The following is a 16561-nucleotide window of genomic DNA, read 5'->3' as shown; positions in this document are numbered from 1 at the left end:
ATCAAGAACAGATAATAAGAGTAGTAGACAAAAAGGATGTCAGTAGAATTAATTTAGTAAGCAAAGAATCTTAGGGCAAAATAGATAGAAAATATAATTTTATATCTTGGAACAATAGTAGTAGGAGTCAAAAGTTTAACCAGACCGCAATCAAGGGTGAAGGTTTTAATAAGCATTTTAGATGCAAGATACAGACAACTAGACGCAGCCACAATCAAGATGATGAAATTGATATGTCAGAAAATGCTAGAGTAATCTATTGTCAACCATAATTTATGCTTCCATTCAAAGACTTTTACAAATATATTCATATTTCGGTCAAATCTATAAGATACGATATGATAGAAACTAAGGACAACTTATAGGAAAATTACAAGTTAATAGCCAAGAAGGCTAGATATATTTGAAACTAGACTAGATTTGAATAAGAATCTAGATATATTTGAAAGTAAAGGTATTTCAGTACTCAAAGCCAAGAAGGCCAAGATGTTGAAACTAGAAGAAATAGAATGGAATGTATCGAATATTTTAGGAGAAACCAATATAAGAGACCCTACAGAATTTCATTTATATAAGCAATATCATGGAAATCAATTAGTGAGATTCAGCATGTATAGGCCAATCAGATAAATTAATAATGAAGAAGAGTTAGATTAAGAGTAGAAGTGTGAGTTCTATAACTTTTATCCGCAGAATTTTTCTTAGTTGTAGAATGGACACATATCTGTAGCTTTGGTGTGCATTTACTTGCATTCTTGACGGGACAAAAAGCCGTAGATAAATATGACGCAGGAGAATACCAATCGATTGTTGCATATGTGAAAGTACATGCTAGTGATATCGGGTAGATTTAGACAATTGTGGACCCTAAAATATTTGGGGAGATAACGGGAGATGCACAAGTACAACAACACTTGCACGATTTTCTAGCATTAGAATTGCTTTGCACCCAAGATAAAAGTGAACGAATGCCAGATAAGATAGATGTGGCTAAAGAACTCCTCTAAATCGAGAAGTCTAACTAGTAAAGTCTGGATAGTGGTAATGCAATGTAGTAGTTTTTATGTGATTGTCATGGTTGGATCCTCAAAAGGGGTGAAAAGGTAGTTTGGCATTGAATGGTAGGTTTTTAACAAACGGAACTCATTTCGGCACACTCATTTTCTCCTTCTACATACCTTTATTTATTTATTTTCCTTAATTCCCCTTTGATTTATTTAGCCCAAAGGCTAAAAATAACCAAGGGTGTGAAGGGGGAGAATATGGTATACGGAACTCACTTTCTAGTTCCTTCGAATTAAAGGTGTGATTATACATTCTAATTTTCCAGTTCCTTCTTCTTCTTTTTTTTCTTTCCTTATAAGTGACTGATTGTCTTTTTCTTTCCTAGCTGAAAAAGAAAAGAAAAAGTCTCTGTCTTTGCGTTCAACCTTTATTTTGTTTTTGGCCAATAAGAAAGATGTATAGTTTCACTAATTATTTGTGTGCTACATACGCATATATATTTTTACCAGATTCTCAAAGCTGCCATTTTTGAGAAAGAAGGAACAGAGTCATCATACTAGAAGAATCTAAGCAAATTATTAGAGGATCTCATTGCTTCTTCTGATAGAACATCTCATCCTATTTAATGTTACTCTGCTGATGACATCGTGAGGGCAACCACCAGCTTCCATCCTACTCGCATTGTACGAGAGGAATCACACTACAAAATGTTGAGGGGATTTCTAGATGGCCGATCAATTATCATCGCAAAGTACATCATCGGCATCCATGAGGATATACCTAGGTCTTGGGCTATTCGTGACATTGCCATTTCCATACAGATGAGCAACCACGAGAATATTTTAAAACTTTTGGGCTGCTGCTTAGAGCTCCCTGCACCAGTTATGGTGCATGCAAATGCAGCGAAAGGAGTTCTCAATGGTGATGGAAGTTTAAGAGGGGATAGTGAAGATCAAATCGTACTACCGTACTACCATGGAACATTAGATTGCATATCGCAAAACAGGTTGCTAGTGAAGACCAAATCGTACTACCATGGAAGTTTAAGAGGGGATAGTGGAGATCATATGGTGTTTTATGGGTTTTTCCATCTGGGTTTTGCATCTGCTGCTTACCCATTTCAACTCCGTGCTCTTGACGGACTTGGAAGCAGCCGCGGTAGCTGCCGCTGCACTGACCTTCATGTTTCTCTGGTTCTCTCTACCAACAGTGGAAAGACAATGAGTGTACGTAGCAAAATCGAGTGATAACCAGCATAAGTAGAGTAATCATCCGTCAAATGCCCCCATCCCTGCCTTGCTCTTTCTCTCTCTGTAATTTCCTCGCCGAATCCAGTCTAATCCCGGAATTCCATGGATTCATCCCTCCTCTTCTTCTCTCCGTAACACTCCCTCCAATTCCATCGATAGCCACCCCACCCACTCCCAAACCTAAAATGACAATAATGCCCATCGAACTTATATTTTTCGGCCTTTGGATCGCAAAAATAGGTATTGAAGTCATTTTCACACGGCCCACTATTTAACAACCCAAATAAACAATACAAACAAACATGGCCGGGAGGGCCTAACCCAGACCCCCAGGCCCAAAAAAAATTGGAAAAAGAAGTGGCAATCCCGTAAATAAATTGAAATCCCCCAATTTCAGATTCACTGAAGCTATGCTACAGTCACCCCCTCCCCAATTTTAGAATAGAGTAATACAAAGAGCGTGCATGACAAGGTGTTTATGATCAGACGGTGTATCTCTGAGTGGGCTTTGCTTTCTAAATCATATTTTACTTATATGATTTCGAACTTGGTTTTATGAAATGCTTGATATAATACCTTGTTTTAGAAAGCACAAGTGTTTTATGTGATGACGATATTGTATAATTTATGAGCTTGGAGAACCTTCCTTGTGAAACGTTTTACCGTCATGCTTTACTTTCAGAAATGCAATGCTTTATGCGATAATAAGATTTGTGACAATTGGGATTTGAGAGATTAGACATGACGTATTTTCATATGATTTATTTTCTCATCACATATGCTTGCATGGTGTCTATAGTACTGTCCCAGATCAGGACTAGCTTCACGTGTAGGTTCACATTGCACTGTTATACTCACATTTGATCCGTTACAGGTGCCAGCCTGTACTAGTTGCACATGCATATAGGACTCGCATGTGATGTGTTTAGCACCAACTTTAAGTGTATGCAGTACTAGAGTGTAGATTTACACACTCAGCATGTTCATATCAAAATTCACTGCATGAGCTCTTGTGTCTGCATTATTTGATGAGCATACCATATATGTTTATTGATGATTTATGATTTACCTACTTAAGATATCAACTTTTCATTGATCCTATGATATTTCAGATTTATTACGGTTTACAACAAGATATTTGGAATTCGTGATTTTTAACCTCTGGTTTCTTCATAATGACTTTATATTAGGATTTACGCAATTTATTTGTATTTTTGAAATACTGGCTTTTACATTATTGCCTTGGTTTTTCTAACTTACGATGTGGTACGATTTTGATTAATATACAGGTTTTTACAACAAGGGGTTAGTATGTTCGAAATAGATAAATAATTTTTGAAATCTTTATTTTTTTTCCCACTCACACTTCTTTTTTTTTTTTTTTTTTTTTTTTTTTTTTTTTTTTTTTTTTGTGCCCCTCCAAGATTTAGTAGGCTTTAAAACTCTTGATGTGGAGGCGTGACGACATAGGATTCGCTCACCAGTGTAGGGATTATTCTTAATAATTTTGTGATTAACATCTTTGGATGTGTTACATTGTATTTTAGATGTGTTACATTGTATTTTAGATGTGTTACATTACATACTTTCGCTTTAGATATTTAGATTCTCTAATTTCTAGTCATGCATTTATTTAAGGTTCATCACACTCAATGCGCACTCTACTCATACTCTTACAGTAATTTATTTGTACTTTTACACATCATTTCCATATTATGACTTCGTTACATTCCATGTCACATCCCGGCCCGGGGCGGACCACTTCCCGGGCCCACTCCACCACCGTAGCACGATATTGTCCGCTTTGGGCTCCCGACTGAGATCAGGGCGTGTCATTCCAAGTGTAGGCCTGCGTCCCTCGATTTCGGTGTCCCAGTGGATATTCGTGTTGGGATGTGTCACCAGTTATGTTGTCTTCGTTTTAGACTTGAAAATTCGCCACACATGTGAGGAGACGTGCTAAGAGCGAATCTCGCATCGAGAAAAGAGGGAATTTGCATGTGCTTATAAATATTTGGGCTACACCTCATATTGCCAATTAATTTTATGATGAAACCTCAACTTTTTCATCAACTGCCCTATGATCGTCCTCCTTCTGTAAATGAAGATTCGTAATAAAACTTTGTAGATGTTTTCTATTTTTGAAAGTTCGATGAAACTTCCAATGACCACTGCTTCTTCTTGAAAATTACATCATGGGGTTCTGCCGATATGTGTTACTTTCCAGCTCCTTTCTTTTTATTTGTGTGTAATTGACAATTTTTTTGTCTTTTTCTCTGTCTGGTGACGAAAAAACAAAATTACTAGTTTCATGTAGTTTTCCTTGGCCGGCAGATACCACTGCATGTTATTCTTCACAGGGCTTAGCATTCGATACCACCGAGGACCTTAATAAGCATAATAAAATTCAACACTGATCATTGGAGTAGCTACAACTTCTGCTTTGCTTGCACAGACCATCTGCAGTGGATTCGTTTGTGAAATTGATCGATTACTGTTTACTTGGTGCAATCCAATTCCAATCCTAAGAGGCCTTTGGTGGTATACAAGCATCAGTTGAGATAAAACAATGCCTTCAAAACTGCTGCAATTGTAAGTTATAATTTTCATTCTCCTATAGAGCTTTAATTTCGAACCTGAATTCGCATTTTAATTCGTTAACTATTTTTTGTACCAGGATCTCAAAGCTGCCTTGCTTGAGAAGGAAGGAAAGAGATATTGAGTCATCATACTATAAGAACCTGAGAAAATTATTAGAGGAACTCATTGCCTCTTGTGATAGAGAATCTAACTCTATTCACTGTTACTCTGCTGGTGAGCTCATGAGAGCAACCGACAACTTCCATCCATCTCGCTTTGTAAAAAGTGATCCATGGGACGAAGTCGAAATGTTCAGGGGATTTCTAGATGGCCGATCAATTTTCATTACAAAGTACATGATTAGGTCTTCCAGTTGGCTCAATGTGGATGAAATTAGGTCTGCGGCTATTCGTGACATTGCCATTTCAGTACAGATGAGCACCCATGAGAATGTTTTAAAACTATTGGGGTGCTGCTTAGAGCTTCCTATACCAGCTCTGGTGCATGAATATGCATCAAAGGGAGTTCTCCACCATGATGGAAGCTTAACAGGAGATAAAGGCCGTCAACTTCTATTACCATGGAATACTAGATTGCGTATTGCCAAGCAGATTGCTAGTGCAGTTACATATCTCCATACCGCTCTACCAAGGCCCATAATTTATAGGGATCTGACACCCCACTGCATTTTCTTGGACGACGACTATACTCCCAAACTCTCACACTTCTCTCACTCCATAACCATTCCTCCTAATCAATTGGATGTTGAAGATGTTCCCGTGCATGGAATATTACCATACATTGATCCTGTCTACCTCTGTTCTAGCCGCATCTCAGAAAAATCGGATGTCTACAGCTTTGGTGTGATTTTACTTGTATTATTCACCGGAAAAAATGCTCGCTCCTTTGTAAACCGGGAAGAAGGTTATAATTCAATTTTTGAGTATGTGGAATCGTATGCTGACGAGTTTGAAACAATTTTGGGCCCGAAAATATTAGAGGAGGTAGGGGGAGATGAGCAAGTACTGCAGCAGTTGCATGATTTCCTACAACTGGCATTGTCATGCACTCAATACGAAATTGAAAGAAGGCCATATATGACCGATGTAGCAAGAGAACTCATTCGAATTGACGAGTCAACTTTTCCTAGCTAGCTTTAATTCATATCTGTTATCAGAAGTACTGATATCGGTTCAACAGCGTGTTTGTGTTTGGAAGCCGATCAGTCCCTTCCGTAACAAATATTGGTGTTGTTATTTTTAATTTGTTACTACTATATTCATTTTTCTATTAATTTGTAACAAATTTCAAAGATCAAGTCTCTTTGAATTTATATTGAACTTTTACATTGCATATATAGCAATGAACTTGGAAACTGTAAAATACTATAGTCTCATTTAATTCAAAAAGTCACCTAATTTAAATTGTCAATTTTTTTTAAACAAACGATAGTATTTACACTAAGAGGAATTAGATGGGCTTAGCCTCACAATGAGCTAGCACTAATATGGTTCAAATTTGTCTTTGGCGAGAATCGAACTTAAGACCTCTCACTTACAAGTGAAGAGAAATACTACTAGGCTATAATACTAAGTAGCATAACTTACACTATATTATATAAGGGGGAAAATATCTGCAGAAAATAACTAACCAAAAACATTATTTTCCTTCTTCATTCTCTACGTACAAAATTATCTTCTCCAGTTTTAAGTGTTTTACAGTGTAAAATATAGTTTGGAATTCATTGTATCCGCAAAGCTTGTTTACACTATATGCCTCACCGGACTTACATGGACGTCTCCACGTAAAAGAAGACATTTCAACATTGTCCACATCATCAATGAAATAAGACTAGTTGCCACATCAGCACCTGATTGTGTGCACATATCAAACCCGTTGCTCAAGAAGGTCAAAGTGACTACAAAAGGAGGACTAGAGCTCCAAGAAAAGGAAGTTGCGGCAAGGGTAGCAAGAACCTTCTCCATTTCTTCCATATAATTATACAAAATTCTCTCAAATGCAATTATACAAATATGCTCTCTATGTCTCGATCATGTATACTATAAATCCTTCATATATGGTGAAGCACAAGATACATACAACGCGAATGTAACACAATTATGGGTGAATGAGTACTACCTAGACCACTCTCCGACTTTGACTCGCAAGAAGTTGTAGTTGACTGCCTAAAAACACGTCAACAAGGCTTATTTGCACATTCCAATTTGCCTACTTATTGTGGGAGCAAAATATATGAAAGAAAGCATTTACGTGTCTTGAAAAACTATTTCTTCCCTTAGTTGTTTATAAAAACATTTCTTTCATCTTTCATAGCTAACTTCTTTGACTCTTCCTAAGCAATAACTCACAACGAATCCAACACTAATTTCCTATCTCCTTCCTTTTTCTTTCTTTGTAAGTGACTATATGTCCTTTTCTTTTTGTCTGATGATGAAACAAGAAAATAATAGTTTCATGTAAATTTGTTTTGGCCAGTCCCACTGCATATTATTCTAAAAAGGACCGATTCTCACATGAAAGCCGTTGGTAAAAGAAATTGAAACTAATGGAGTAGAACTGCTGCATGCGCTGTTTTCACATACCATCTGCAGTGGAATCATGAATCGATCGATAACTGTTTAAAACTGCACGTACAATCTGAACAATGCCATCCAAAGTCTTGTAAGTTCGTTTATTCTATTGATCAGCTTCCCGTGGAGTCATTACGAATGCATGGGCACAAGCGGAATCAAATTTGGAGCTAAGATGGAGATTTTACAGACTTACGAACGTGAAAGGCAATTTGGTAATTTTATGTTGGGAGATATTTTGTGCGTGTTGTTTTGTGAGCCAGTGGGGCCCACACCCCATTCCTCCCTCTCTTCCGTGTCTCCCACCTTCCTGGGCCTTCTCTCATTTGTCACTCTCTTTCTCTCTTGACTCACCCAATCTCTTGTTGCCACCTCACCTCACCACTCAACTCTTTCTCTTCACTTATCTCTCTCAGAACTCTCCCTCTCGTCCCTCTTTTCCTCTGCAAACTCGACACCGAACAACCATCCCTCGCAGCTCCGGCGACCACCGCACCATCGCATTTACTAACCTTTCCCTACCGATCAAAGTCAGACTCTCGAACGCCAAGCCTAGGACGATTTCTCTCTCTCTTCATAGTGGCAGTGCCATTGTTCAAAGGATTCTCTGGCAAATTCTCGTCGTCTCCGACATGGGTAAGTTTGATAACCACCCCAAATCTTTGTAAATGGTGCTTAGAAGTACAATTAGGTTGTTTTTTAGGCGCTTTGGTGTGTTTTGGACGCAAAAACTACATCGAGAAGGTTTTCACCTAGTTTTTTGATGACTTTCGAGCGGTTTTCTGGCCAAGAACACCAGTGGTATATTTTTGTTCCTCTCCTTCGTAGCTTCAAATCCATATATGGCATGCTACTTATAATTGTGAAATGGAGCTAATCGGACTCTATTTTGATTCACGACCATTTTTTGCAGAAACCAGCCGACCCACGACCTAAAACCGAGTCGACCCTACTTGCAACCCAAAACTAGGCCCAACCCAATAATTGGGCTCAATCCAATAACCCGGCCCAACCTAGCAACGCAAAACCCAAATCTTACCCGACCCAGAACCGTTTTCCTGATTTCAAGGTCGGTGCATGGAGCACACGCACCTTCGTCGGAGGTATTGTGCTTCGTTGTTGTCCACGACGGCGCCGACAACTTTTTCGATGACCCATCTCGGCGCGTACGGTGGCGCTTGGCCTCCCAAGCCACCACCCTATGGCAACGTGTAGCAGCGCATGGGGGAACCAAGGTCCCTCCTTAGGTTTTTCGATGTGCCGAATCATAATCCACTGTCTGTTTCCCCAAATTCTATTGTTTTAGTAGCGTTCTATTAAATGGTTTCTATTTGTGTTTAGGTGCATCGGTGGAATGTGATCTCGTCCTCTCTAGTTTGAGCGGCACCCCGACCATGGAATATTTGTGAGTGGACCCTTTCTTAAATTGCATATTTTTATAAAATTTTTAGGCTTGCATTCACGAAAAGCATGATTTCATGATTGTACATTTTATGCATTATTTATGACTTATCAAATTTACGTTTTACAAAAGGTTATGAATTATCGGATTTTCGTAAATAAAATTCTATGGATTTTCGTAAATAAAATTCTTTGGATTTACGGATATGATTTATTTTGGATTTATGAGATGTGGATTTGAGCTTTTGAGCTTTGGTGATTTGATATGAGTTTTTGAGATATATTTACGGTGCTTATCTAATGGGGATTCATACAGCACATACACACGACACGAGTATGTAGACGTCTATGGCCATAGGACACAATTTAGGATATTTATGACATACTCCCAGCTTTATTGGCAAAACCAGTGTTGATGTGTTATGTCATGTATATGTTTCTTCTCTAGCATAACCCAGAGTCGTACAGCTTCACCTTCAGGTGATGGGACCTACCATATTTCTTCACTAGCGTAACCCAGTGTCGTACAGCTTTACCTTCAGGTGATGGTTATGCCTTTGGGCGATTATGATACCTTTAGTTGAGTACATCATTGATGTGATTTACAAATGTGTTACGGATTTGCCCTTAGGTGACTATAGTACCATTACTGAGCACAGGTTTACACGTACATGCTTTACGAATGTTTTTCATGGCATGCCAGAGTTTTCAGAAAACCTACTATGTAGTACTATATGAGTTTTCAAAACCGGAGGTTAGTATGTTCAGAAAGAAAATGGTTTTCTTATTATTAGTATTATTATTATAAACTTTGGTCCATCACCCTTTGTTTTGTGCCCCCCTTCAAGAGTTAGAATCGAGGCATATAATCCCAGCGTTAGGGCACTTCCGTATAGGAATCTTCATGTCTTCTCACTGTAGGACCCATTCCTTTGTTCGTACCATTGTATAATAATTCTTTTCACATTTTCTTGATTAGTTGTATGCTCTAAATACGTTTCCGCATTTGCGTATTTCTTTTTATTTACATAATTATTTACTATCATTTACCAATACCACTTGCATGCATGTTAAAATGGCTTCGTCACCCTCGGATGTCGGCCAACACGTGCTTATCCTAGTATTTGGGGATATCGGGATCATGGCGTGTCATTTCTTCAGTGTGATGGAAAATCTAGTCATATTCACACATACTCTGCTGATGAGCAAAATCTAGTCCTATTCACACATACTCTGCTGATGAGCTCGTCAAGGCAACCGACAATTTTGATCCTTCTTGCCTTATAAGTGAGGATTTATCCTACCTACTGTTCAGAGATTTCTTAGATGACCGCTCAGTTCTCATTAAGAAGTACTTCCAAGTGCGTTGGCCTAGTGAGGTTGAAGTTACGTCCATGGCCATTTATGATATTATCATATCGATACAGAAGAGTATGCATAAGAACGCTTTGACACTCTTGGGCTACTGCTTAGAGTTCTCTATACCAGCTCCGGTGCTTGAATACGCAGCAAAAGGAGTTCTCGACCGCCATGGAGGTTTAGGGGATATTGAATCATTACCATGGAAAACTAGAATGCTAATTGCAAAGAAAGTTGCAAATGCACTTACATCTCCCATACCCATCATTCATAAGGTTCTAAAGCCCACATGCATTTTCTTGGACGATGACTACTTTCCCAAACTCTCCAACTTTTCACTATTGATCACGATTCCTCCTTATATCTTATTTCAAGCAGGGAAGATGATTGGATGACATAGTTGACCTTGTAAAGCATATAGCAATAAACCAGCAACGGTGCCCGTGCGTTGCTGCGGACATGGAATTCAACATGTTTAATGCATTCTTAAGCAATATCAATTTGAATGCAATTTATCAAAGCACAAGTTGCAGCATACCTTGTAACTTGTCCAAGGTGGAATTATTTTGTGATAAGGTATTAGAAAAACAAAGTTTAAACCTGTTATAGAACAATATTTCAATCAAATGAACGAATGTGGAAATGTTGAAAGAAATAGTAACATAAATTGTGCATGATTTATCGTAGTGCGGTCAGTTTTTGTCAAGTACCGTTTGTGTTTAATTTTAAATAAAAATATTTAAAATAATTTATGATTGCACGATTTACGATGAATGGACAGGATTAACGGATTCCTCACAAAGAGGATCCGGATTCTTATTTTCATATCTCAATTTGCCTACTTATTGTGGGAGAAAAATATATGAAAGAAAGCATTTACGCGTCTTGAAAAACCATTTCTTCCCTTAATTGTTTATAAAAACATTTCTTTCATCTCTCATAGCCAACTTCTTTGACTCTTCCAAAGCAATAACTCACAACAAATCCAACACTAATTTCCCATCTCCTTCCTTTTTCTTTCTTTGTAAGTGACCATATGTCCTTTTCTTTTTGTCCGATAATGAAACAAGAAAATAGTAGTTTCATGTAAATTTGTTTTGGCCAGTCCCACTGCATATTATTCTTAAAAGGACCGACTCTCTCAAATAAAAGCAGTTGGTAAAAGAAAATTGAACCTATACTAAAGCTGAAAACACACTAGTTTACTGTTCATAATAACAGTGCGAAAATGCCCTTGCCTTAATTGTGTAATTTCAATATTACTCCAATGTAAATCTAATTGAATCTGGACCGTCTATTTATCTGGGGCTCAGTCCGTCCATTTTTATCGTCTTTTTCTTCTCTGGTGAACATCATTGATCATTCTTTCTCTCGCTCTCTCTTAACATCACGATTCAAAACCCCAACCCCACCCACGAACCCAGAAACACCAAAAACCATCACCAATCTCATCCTTCAATTCTTAATTGGATTCCACAGTGTAAACCCAGAAACTAAAGGTAAGAAAATTCAAATTTTTTTTCGGTTTCTTATTTACTTTCAGTGTTAATTTCTTATTAGATTATTATTTTTTATAAACCCACTTATTAGAATCTGATTTGGGGTTTCCTTGGATTCTAAATAAAAACCTAGAAACTTAAAGGTAGGTAAATTTCAATTTATTTTATTTTATTTTTTATATTTATTTACTATGTTGATATCGGATTAATACTATTTTTCATAAACCCACTTAGAATCTGATATGGGTTTTGCTTAAATTCATCTTGGGGTTTTTTTAATTTTGAGTTTTATAATTTTCTGGTGCACCTGTGATTAAATATTCAGATAAATTTAATGTAATGGTTTTTTTTTTTTTTTTTAATTGCTATAGTTTATGCAAAGAGCAACTCACAAAGAGGTGAAGAAAAAAAAGTATGTTAATCCATTGCTCATCACTTCAGGTACCTTTGACCTTTTGCATGTCAAGATATGCTTCAATTTTGTTACGTATTATTTGGGTTTTATTAAATTTTTCATGATTTTGTAGAAGTACGTTTAAAGTTTTGAGTTTTGGAGAATTCTTCATTAAATTGGTGGGCTCTTTTTTGAGTATATTTGTCATGTGTTTGCCTCTTTTCATTGTGTTGCAAATGTAGTATTCTCTCCACTGAGTTTCTACATGCATGAGAACATATGTTTTTCTTACTAATTTGATTAGATTATAAACTGCTGCAATGATGGCAGTAGCATACACTCTCATAGAACGGTTAATAGTTGAAGTAACAGTTGCTTCACCGTGACAGTTAAGGGTGATAAAGATTTACAGAATTCAGTAGGGTCTGCAACATGCCCAATTACCTTGAGTAAAATCATTAATTTACAACCAAATTAGAATAAACCAGAGCAGTTTGTAAACACTGAAGTGAGAGAATCATATAGGCAGTTTGTAAACTCTTAAGAACATGCCTCCAAACTGAACACAGCACCAATATTCTTCCGTTCCTCAACTAGCTCTTTTCTTCTTCTTCTTCTTTCCCTCATTGACATCCTCAACTGAATGCCTCCTTCTTTTTCTTTGTTTGTTAGGGTTGCAATAATCTTCCCATTCATAGTGTTGCCATGCCCCAACGAGGTTGCCAAAGGTACTGACTGGTTACTGATTGTAGGTTGAAGTACAAATGTTACTGGCGGGTCAAGTTCCATAAGGAGGTGGAAGCAGAAGAAGAATTAACGTCACACTTCATTTTTTCAACCAAAAGGAGGTAACCTTTATAAATGATGCATACAAGCTTCTCTGTTTTTTATCTCTGAAATTTGAGTTCTTTGACCAAAACTATGAATAGTGAATGGTAAATATTTCACTTTTTTTTTTTTTCTATGGTCCATTTTGTTCTATTGGGGTTGTATTTTGTTAGAACATTATCAAATAATTAAATTACATAAATGGACACAAAAGATTATTAATCACATCCCCAATTTTTCTCTAAACTCGAAGCTAAAAATTGAAGAAATACAACAGATTTTGAGTCATGTAATTCAAATTGCAAACAAAGGTCTAAAGAAAATAAATCCAGTATACAAACTCTCACTAAAGGGTACCAAAATTTTCATCTTGAAACTTCACAATCCCAAATTGAAGCCCTAAAAGTTGGCATGCACAGTGAAGATGTAAGTATATATACGACATCGATATATATATTTTTGTCATTATCAAGAGCATCAAGAATAATTGGTTCCCGCTAAGTATATGCTAATATTATATATTGATATAGACTTATGTTCATGATACCAGGAATACATGCATGTAGAGTTTCTATTGGCATGAAGTTTCGAAGATGACAACTTGCATGAAAATTGAAATTGAAACTACACTGTAGAATGTTAAATATTTACTCTAAATTTGAAGACTGAAAATAAAATAACTTAAAGGCTAAATTGAGTAAAATTAAAGTTTTAGCCTCAAATATTCAAGCTTCTATTCATCTTTTAGGGATCATAGGGATTAGATGAAGAATTAAACACATAAAATTACCATCAAATATTAAAAATAGACGATATGAGTTTTAATGGTGGAATTGAAAACAACTCACATATGCTTTAAATCTCAGGCTGCATTTTTTGTCAAAATTTTAGTCGTCATTTCTTGTCCAAATTAAAAGCGTTATAAAACTTAAGCAATGTGAGGTGCATAGAAAATATAAGGTGCATATAACAAATGCAAGGTATAATTAAGAATGTGGGGTGTAAGGGTATTATTAGGAAATAAGTAGGTGTATTAAGATAATTTTTAATTGAAAAAACAAATATGAGGTGTAATATGTGAGGCTTATTCAACAATTTGTGGGGTGTAATATAATAAGCCTTTTTGTTATATAATATGCATACCAATATCTCTCTTGCCACTTAGTGTAGATAATAATGTTTGTTAAAAAAAAAAAAAAAAAAAACGCTTTAGGATATATATTTTCCAAGACCTTTTACATCTTTAACAGTGTTGCAAATCCTGCAGTAGCGCGTAGGTACACTTTGCTAGTACTACCAAAGCCCTGCACTGAAAAAATACTGTTCATAAGAACAGTGTAATGACGCTTTTTCCCCTACGTTGCTTCCCCCACGCTATGTTTTTTCCAAATCTACAGTGAAATGACGGAACTGCCCATGAAGGGCACGTGTGGATCGTCCAAATGAAAACCTGTCGACGCGCTGTGCTGTCGTTCTCTCTCTTCGACAACACTCTTCCTCTCTGACAAAAAATCACCAGAGGCCCAGAAACCTCTCGGTCAAATTTCTCGACCTCTCTCGCCCAGCTCCTCCACTTCTTTCTCACCAAACTTCAATTCGTCGGTCATACAACGAAACCGCGCAAGGTTTCGTCTATCTCAGTCAACTCCGACCACCCCCAACGGCGGCTAAGGTTTCTAGGGTTTTAATCTGATACTCACTACAAAGAAGATGAATGGGTCGTGGAAGAAGATAAGGTGGTTTTCACACCACAACAGATTTGCTCTGAATCTTTCTATTTTTTTTAAATTGCTTATAAGTTAAATTGTTCCCTGGATTGCAGTTAATTTCCAGCATCCTGACAATACTGTTATAGCATCGAGTGTAAGGTTTTCCTCTTTTTGTTTTCTTTTTCCGGTTGAATTTGTATTTCATTGTTTGGCCTATTACCCTCTTATTACAATCAACGCTTCAATTGTTGGTGTTAGTTACAGAAAAATTATAATAAAAATCATGCCAAGAACATGATCCACTCTGCTGATGAGAGAGCTCAGTCTTGAGAAATGGAAGCATGTTATTGGAGGATCTTATTGCTTCGTGTGATGGAAAATCTAATCCTATTCGCACATACTCTGCTGATGAGCTTGTCAAGGCAACCGACAATTTTAATCCCTCTTGCCTTATAAGTGAGGATTCATTCTACCAAGTGTTCAGAGGTTTCCTAGATGACCGCTCAGTTCTCATTAAGAAGTACTTCGAAGGGAGGTCGCATGGTGATGATGAAGTTACGTCCATGGCCATTCGTGATATTATCGTATCGATGCAGATGAGTACACATAAGAACGCTTTGAAACTCTTGGGCTGCTGCTTAGAGTTCTCTATACCAGCTCTGGTGCTTGAATACGCAGCAAAAAGAGTTCTTGACCCCTATGGCGGTTTAGGGTTTTCTGGATCATTACCATGGAAAACTAGAATGCTAATTGCAAAGAAAGTTGCAAATGCACTTGCATATCTCCATACTGCGTTTCCCAGGCCAATCATTCATCGGGATTTAAATTCCAGCTGTATTTTCTTGGGCCATGATTATGTTCCCAAACTCACCAACTTCTCACTCTCCATTTCCATTCCTCCTATGCAGTCTCATGTTGAAGATCTTCCGAAAGGGACATTTGGGTACCTTGATCCTTCTTACATGAAGTCTGGTTACATTACAGAAAAAAGTGATGTTTATAGCTTTGGTGTGCATTTACTTGTATTCTTAACGGGACAAAAAGCCCTAGTTAAATATGACACAATAGAATACCAATCGATTATTGCATATGTGAAACGACATGTTAGTGAAATCGGGCAGATTCAGACAATTGTGGACCCTAAAATCAAAGAGGATGTAGGGAGAGATGAGCAAGTGCAGCGGCAGTTGCAAGATTTCCTACAACTGGCATTGTCATGCACTCAAGAAGAAAGTGAAAGAAGGCCATATATGACAGACGTGGCTAGAGAACTCGTTCGAATTGACAAGATATGACTAGTGGTTGGAAGATGATCAGTGTCCTGAATGTTGAACTCACTAACCTTTGTATGGTGTTGGTTGTTAATGTGTTGCTATTATTTTCATTTTTCTGTTAATTTGTAACAAATATGATAGCTAAGATTAGATCTGATTTCTTGTGTACTTATAAATTGCATTTTCCCGTTTTGATCATTATTTGTGAGGAGTTTTTGATGTTGCCTTTTCTTTCTCTATCCAAACATTGATTGCAACCTAATTAATGAGAGAGAAAAAAAAAAAAAAAAAAAAAAAAGAAGAAGAAGAAGAAGAAGAGAGCAACGTGTTAAAAATCAAATACATTAATCAGTACTCTTGGCACTGGCATTCTTGAAGGTCGATCTTTTGCACGGTCTGACATGTGATTTTGAAACATGGTGCAGAACTAGGTCAATCCTTATCTGTTTGTTTAGCAGAGAGATAGTGAACCTGTAGCTACCTAGTTTGCATGAATGTGTATATCTAACGATTTCAAGGCAAGTTCGATTTCCATGTTGCTCACTACTCTTTAGAATATCTTGATGTTGCATCTTCCTTTCGACAATGACAAATTAAGATCAATCCTTATTACCATGGAGAACTAAATTGTGTATTGCAAAGCGACTTGTGAATGCATTTGCATATCTCCA

At 37.1% G+C, this 16561-nt stretch overlaps 3 protein-coding genes and 1 pseudogene across 9 annotated transcripts in view; all 4 read left to right on the top strand.

The window, feature by feature from the left end:
• Positions 1-1074: 1074 nt before the first annotated feature.
• Positions 1075-2062, top strand: LOC137728209 (non-functional pseudokinase ZED1-like; annotated as a pseudogene).
• A 2762-nt stretch (positions 2063-4824) lies between these two features.
• On the top strand, positions 4825-5989 carry LOC137728208 (non-functional pseudokinase ZED1-like). Its single transcript, XM_068467064.1, has 2 exons — positions 4825-4847; positions 4933-5989. Exons 1-2 carry the CDS (start codon positions 4825-4827, stop codon positions 5987-5989), a joined length of 1080 nt encoding a protein of 359 aa, XP_068323165.1.
• A 4232-nt stretch (positions 5990-10221) lies between these two features.
• On the top strand, positions 10222-16023 carry LOC137728207 (serine/threonine-protein kinase ZRK1-like). Its single transcript, XM_068467063.1, has 2 exons — positions 10222-10461; positions 14934-16023. The coding sequence occupies exons 1-2, from the start codon at positions 10222-10224 to the stop codon at positions 15909-15911; spliced, it is 1218 nt and encodes a 405-aa protein (XP_068323164.1). The 3' UTR covers positions 15912-16023.
• LOC137727885 (non-functional pseudokinase ZED1-like) overlaps positions 11370-16561 on the top strand; it is a 59299-nt gene continuing 54107 nt past the window's right edge. For 2 of the 7 annotated variants that reach the window (XM_068466746.1, XM_068466733.1), the window contains exons 1-3: positions 11370-11685; positions 12057-12097; positions 12832-12927. The gene's annotated coding sequence lies outside the window, so the exon portion shown is untranslated. Of the gene's footprint in view, positions 11686-12056; positions 12127-12751; positions 12928-16561 lie in introns of all 7 variants that reach the window. The other 5 variants (XM_068466737.1, XM_068466728.1, XM_068466732.1 and 2 more) reach the window with 4 other exon arrangements.

The sequence above is a fragment of the Pyrus communis genome, chromosome 3, assembly GCF_963583255.1.
Source record: "Pyrus communis chromosome 3, drPyrComm1.1, whole genome shotgun sequence".
NCBI classification, from domain to species: Eukaryota; Viridiplantae; Streptophyta; class Magnoliopsida; order Rosales; family Rosaceae; genus Pyrus; species Pyrus communis.
This window is presented reverse-complemented; position numbering and strand designations above follow the sequence as displayed.

Bases quoted from the DNA above. Each gene is read 5' to 3' on its own strand.
- LOC137728208 (XM_068467064.1), top strand. From the start codon at position 4,825: ATGCCTTCAAAACTGCTGCAATT. The intron at 4,848-4,932 runs GTAAGTTATAAT...TTTTTGTACCAG, and splicing joins CCTTCAAAACTGCTGCAATT to GATCTCAAAGCTGCCTTGCT.
- LOC137728207 (XM_068467063.1), top strand. From the start codon at position 10,222: ATGGCCATTTATGATATTATCATATCGATACAGAAGAGTATGCATAAG. The intron at 10,462-14,933 runs GTTCTAAAGCCC...TGCTGATGAGAG, and splicing joins CCATACCCATCATTCATAAG to AGCTCAGTCTTGAGAAATGG.